Source organism: Myotis davidii, unplaced genomic scaffold, assembly GCF_000327345.1.
Source record: "Myotis davidii unplaced genomic scaffold, ASM32734v1 scaffold573, whole genome shotgun sequence".
NCBI classification, from domain to species: domain Eukaryota; kingdom Metazoa; phylum Chordata; class Mammalia; order Chiroptera; family Vespertilionidae; genus Myotis; species Myotis davidii.
The window spans coordinates 4,787,252-4,793,436 of NW_006285997.1; the positions used below are offsets into that span (position 1 = coordinate 4,787,252).

Genomic DNA, 6,185 nt, shown 5'->3' on the forward strand with positions numbered 1-6,185 from the left:
GCCCCCCAGCCACCCAAGCTCCCACTGGAGGCTGGCTGGAAGCAGGTATCTGGGATTTATTTGTCTTCTATAATTGAAACTTTGTTGCTATGAGCGGAGGCCACAGCCGGCTCAAGGCAGGCAAGAAGCTTGGCTTCCTCCATTTGCCCAGGCAACCAAGCCTCCTGTTTGCTTCAGCTCCGTGGCTGCTGGCTGCCATCTTGGTTGGGTTAATTTGCATATAGTCGCTCTGATTGGCTGGCGGGCGTGGCTTAGGGCATAGTTAAGGTATGGTTAATTAGCACCTTTGTATTTTATTAGTGTATATATATATATATATATATATGATACAGACATGTGGGAATGTCAGGAGAGGCTGTGTGGAGGAAGCCCAATGTGAAATGGGCTTTGGAGAATGGGTTGTTTGCATGGCTAAGCAGAACTTGGAAGACATTCCAGAGAGTACACTAGCAATTTGAAACGAAGAGGTAGGACTAAGCATGTCACGTGTGAGGGAACATCAGGGAGTGGTTTTGATGGATATGGAGGAGTCACATCTCTAGATAAAGTGGGATTGTGAGCTTACAGAGGCCCTTGAGGACCACACCCCCTGAGGTATGGAAGCAGGATTCAAATACGTGACAGATATGGGGTTGTCCGGAGACTTTTATTCATCCTGTAAGCATAAGATTGTGGCTTCGGAATAAGCAATTCAATAATTTCCCCTTGTCGGGAGAGCACGGGATGGGCTTCCCTTCTCCTTGCTTTGAGGTGGATATTCATAACTTGGGGAAAAGGTTATTATAACCACGAGATGCCTTTTGACATCAGTGAAAGACACAGTTAAACTGAATGTGGTTGTAATGAGAAGTGCTGCATCTGGTAATCCACAGATGGCACATGCAGTTGCTTTCTCACAAAAAGTAATTCTATGGAATAATTTTACAAATACACCCAGGAGATTTTGCTACGGTTGGCATTAGTCGTCAGTGGGCAGACACAGTCACAGCAGGAACAGAAGACAGAGATGAGAGGAGTAGACTGGCCCCAGGTGAGTAGGTGAAGAGTAACAGAGCACTCACAGGTGCCAGGGAGTCAGAGAAGTTACCCGAAAAAGGAGCAGATTGAGAGACAGGAACAGTAGCATGTCCGCGGGTGAGCGCAGGGCAGGGACTGTGGTCCAGGTCCTGCTTCGGAGTTCACTGTGTGCCTGGAGGAAGCCATCCCGCGCTCAGGGCTGGAGCTGCTCTGGGAAAGCAGCCCTGACGCTCCCTGAGTGTCCTGGCTGCAATGTGTGGCATCGCTTTGAAAGGCGCACCCAGGTCCGCCCGGGTCATGACTCTGTCGTGCTTTCCTCCCACAGAGGCCCTGCGCATTGTCCTCGTGGGGCGGAGCGGGACTGGGAAGAGTGCCACCGGGAACGCCATCCTCGGGAAATCCATCTTCCTCTCTCAGCTCCGGGCCCAGCCGGTCACCACGAAGTGCCAGAAGGACAAGAGGACGTGGGTGGAGCAGGAAGTCGTGGTGGTGGACACTCCTGACCTCTGCCTGCTGTCCAGCCAGCCAGACCACCGAGAGGAGCTCCAACGCAATGTGCTCTGCTGTGAAATGAACACGGTTCTGGTCCTGGTGCTCCAGCTGGGACGGTTCACGGCCCAGGACAAAGCGGCGTTGGGGACACTGAGGACCGTCTTCGGAAAGGATGTGATGGAACGCATGATTGTGCTTTTCACCCGGAAGGAAGACTTGGGGGCCGAGGACATTAGAGATTACTGCAAAAACACAAATAACACATTTCTTAAGGAGACCGTTAAAAAGTGTGGGGGGCGAGTTTGTGCTTTTAATAACAAAGAAACCGGCCAAGCTATGGAAGACCAGGTAACAGACCTTTTGAAAATGGCCAATGAGCTGATACGTGGACGTAAAAAGCACAGATTTTCCTGTGATAAGAATGTCAGCAAAATAACGAAAGATGCCCAGGAAAGGCAATATCCCAGAAAAGAATTCCTAAAGCAAGTAAAAAGTTTCTTTTAAGAGGTGGCTGAAGTGCCTGGGGTCTCTTTAAGTTAGAGAGGGGGGGCATAGGAAGACTGGTGGATGGGAAGTGGGTTCATGACTTTTAAGGGCTTGAGAAATCAAGGCCTCTCACCTTGTGATGCTTCGGCTCTTTGAGGTAAATAAATTTTCGGGTTGGGGCAGGTAGTCGATTATAAAGGAGCAAGAAAAAACAAGGTAGGGAAAACGCGTCAGAATCAAGTCACAAGAATGACCTCACCTCTGCAGGTAGATGGGAGTCAGGACCAAGGCGAAGGCCAGCCTGTGGTCAGACTACATATTGTTACACAAGAATCAGGGCGTCCAGATACATGAGAGCGAGGCGATGTCCGGCAAGTCCTGGGCGTGGCAGGGAGGTGAGCTGGACTCCTGTGGGCCACCCCGTGCCTGCCAGGCCCGCTGGCCGCTGAGCTGTCCTTTCCTAGTGTGGTGGCTATTCCTTTGTGTCCTCTCCATTTCTAGTCTGAATGCAAAGGGATCCAGTCACCCCATCTTTGTTGTCCCCAGGGAAATGAACAAGACTGTGAGGTCTCAAAGGATTATTGTTAAATCATCACAGTGAAGACTAGAACAAAAATCAGTAAAATTGCCAAGATTAGACAACTTTGCAAAATTTTTAAATTTTAAGTATAATTCTAGACTCCCTCTAGAAAGGGTTATTGAAAACTCTTTTGTACTTTTCTCCCTTCTTTATCTTGAGGGTTAGGAATTAGGTTATAAGCAGACAACTCGCATAATTATGGTGTAAACACATTAGGGGCTTATGGTGTCTCATGTCCGGGGGCAGGCCGTCTGAGGCAGGCGCTGTGTCCACGGTCCAGCTTCATTCTCACGCAGTCTCCGCACTTCAGGTTGCCACTGGCTTCCTAGCCAGTGATGTTCTACTCACAGGTGAGCAGTTAAAATTGAGAGCTGCCTGATGGAGGCGCTGTATGAGGCAAGAACTATAGAATCTTCTTTCAGTAGATGTAGGGCCAGATGTTTTCAATATTAACCACTTTGGAGATACTTTGGGGACAGGATCTATATCACCAGCCTTTGTTGTTTTTTTTTGAAAGTATCAGCTTACCGTCAAGACCGACCCATTTATAAGAGCATGGACTATCACCATTAATAATTTTGTATCCTGCATAACTCTTATTATGACAAATTCTGGAATCCATGTATGCAAATATACTCCGCTGAGTGAAATAATAAAGATGAATGATATTATGAACTATGCCCTCCTGATTCCTGGATCTCTGACTTGAGGAAGAGCCTGGCTCCTCACAGAGGCAGGAGATGCCTCAGCTTGACAGTATGGAGTTACCTCAAAAATTTAAAAATGGAACTGCCTTACGACCCAACTTTTCCACTTCTGGGAATTTATCCAAAGAAACCCAAAACACTAATTCAAAAGATGGTATGTACCCCTAAGTTCACTGCAGCATTATTTACAATAGCCAAGATTTGGAAGCAGCCCAAGAGTTCATCAATAGATGAATGAATAAAAGAGCTGTGGTACATTTACACAATGGAATACTACTCTGTGGTAAAAAGGAAGAAAATCTTACCCTCTGCAACAGCATGGTTGAACCTGGAGAACATTATGCTAAGTGAAATAAGCCAGTCAGAGAAAGACAAGTACCATATGATTTCACTCATATGTGGAATTTAATGAACAAACTGAACCACCAAGCAAAATAGAAACAGACTCAGAGAGAGCAGGCAGACAGCTCTGGTGTGTTGTGGGAGTGGAGGGATTGAGCAAAAAAGAAAAAAAAATAGAACTCATGGACATGGACAAGAGTGTGGTGATTGTGGGGGGTGAGAGTGGTGGGTGGAGATGGAAGAGGGCATATAGGGGATAAATGGTGGTGGGAAAAAATAAAAAGAAAATAAAGGAATACCAAAGATTAGAAGGTAGGAGAGAGGAATAGAACAAATTATCTCTCACTGCCCTCGGAAGGAACCATCATCTTTTAAACAAATATATATATTTTATTGATTTTTCACAGAGAGGAAGGGTGAGGGATAGAGAGCTAGAAATATTGATCAGAGAGAAACATTGATCAGCTGCCTCCTGCACACCTCCCACTGGGGATGTGCCCACAACCAAGGTACATGCCCTTGACCGGCATCGAACCTGGGACCCTTCAGTCCGCAGGCTGACGCTCTATCCACTGAGCCAAATTGGTTAGGGCTATACCATCATCTTGATCTTGTTCTTCTAGCCTTCTTTGAGCCACCAGTTTGTGGTCCTTTGCTACAAAGGACCCAGAAAACGCATATAGAGGGGCAAGAGTAGTAAGCAGTCCACATCTTTCTTTGATGAATACACATTGGCTGTGGATTCATGACATTTCCTGTGATATGCCAGGTCCATCTCGACCTCCATTTCTTCTACCCTCCTGGAAAACTTCCTAATGGTTATGCCCAGTCCAAGAGCCCAGGACCCCAAAGGATATTCTGTGAGAGGGCATACCTTTGGCACCCAAGATAAAGCTTAGTGGCTTTGAGCAAATCATCTTTCCTCGCCTCAGATTCCTCATATCCAGAATAAACTAGTCATACAAAAGGAACTAAGTGTCTCTTTCTAGCTATAAATGTGATGATTCCTGAAGCACTGATAAAGGTTAGCCTGACCTTCTATAACTCCCTTCATTTATTTTTTATTGAACCAATTTTTACAAATATATTATAGCACGTCTTGAATATAAGCTCTATCTGTCATTTAAAAGAATAAAATATATATTTTTTATTGATTTCAGAGAGGAAGGGAGAGGGATAGAGAGGTAGAAACATCAATGATGAAAGAGAATCATTGATTGGCTGCCTCATGCATGCCCTTCACGGGGGATCAAACCCACAACCTGGACATGTACCCTGACCTGGAATCGAGCTGTGACCTTCTGGTTCATAGATCGACACTCTGCTGCAGAGCCATGCCAGCCAGGCTCTATCTGTCATTAAAAAAAAAGTATCTTTATTGTTGAAAGTATTGTATATATCCCCCTTTTTCCCCATTGACCCCCTCCGCCCCACCTTCTCTCCACCCCCAGGTTTTCACCTCACTATTGTCTGTGTCCATGGGTTATGCATATATGCATATAAGTAATGGATCATTTTTAACAGTATATAATTAATGAGTTGTCAGCACAGTGTATTGGAAAAGTGTGGCCATATATATCAGAAGATCTGAAATCTAATCTTGATTTCAGAATAATGCTTAAATTAAAACACAAAGTAATATCATCTATTCCTTTCTGCAAATGATGGGTTAGGCTAATTTTTTCCTTGTACTCCAAGAGAAGAGTTCTTTTCTTTTTTAAATCATCACCCAAGGATATCTTTTTATTGATTTTTAGAGAGAGAGGTAGGGATGGAGAGAGAGAGAGAAAGAGAAACACTGATTTGAGAGAAAAACATTGATCAGTTGCCTCTCATATGCGTTCCAACTGGGGATCAAACCCACAACCTAGGTATGTGTTGGGACCAGGAATTGAACCCACCACTTTCTGGTATAGGGGATGAGGCTCCTACCAGCTGAGCCATTTGGCCAGGGTAAGAGAAGAGCTATTTGCAGTTTTAATGAGTCTAAAGTAAACCTAGTAGTGTAGGTTTTTCCTTTTCTCAATCCTACCCACACTTTTTTTTTTCTAGTAACATGTTTTTTCCCATCAAACTAATTCAGCTTTTGACCACCATGAAAGCCACAGTTTGTTTTTTTAAGGCTTGGAAAGAGGTAATATCATTGTGATATTGCAAGTTATCATATATGACATTGGACACAGCATTTTTGCCTACTGCTAACCCTTGTCCAAGAGTCTGTGTCCTGAAACCTTTGTAAAAACATCTCAACAGGTATGAATTCAGAAAGCCCATGTATGCCTGGCTCAACATAAAGGAAACTCATAAAATGAAGCCCGTGTGGTTTATGTGCAGTTCTGATAGGCATACAGAAGGAACTTGTTATGCAAGCTGTTCCTTTATTCAAGGATTTGTGAGCACATATTATGTTTTCTTGATAAATAATTTTTCCATGGATTGTTTATAATAGCAGCTGGTAGACTTCTGTGGTGTTCTGTTGCTTATCTCCAACAAGAGAACAGGCATAATACAAATAGTTATGCATTACCTAGACTTCCATTTGCAATAAGGAACACAGACAA

At 44.5% G+C, this 6,185-nt stretch overlaps 1 protein-coding gene across 1 annotated transcript in view; it reads left to right on the top strand.

The window, feature by feature from the left end:
- GIMAP8 (GTPase, IMAP family member 8) overlaps nucleotides 1-3,250 on the top strand; it is an 18,984-nt gene extending 15,734 nt beyond the window's left edge. The window contains exon 5 of the mRNA XM_006757244.2: nucleotides 1,343-3,250. Within this exon, the coding sequence (XP_006757307.1) occupies nucleotides 1,343-2,013 (671 nt within the window). The 3' untranslated portion in view covers nucleotides 2,014-3,250. The remainder of the gene's footprint in view (nucleotides 1-1,342) is intronic.
- Nucleotides 3,251-6,185: the final 2,935 nt, after the last annotated feature.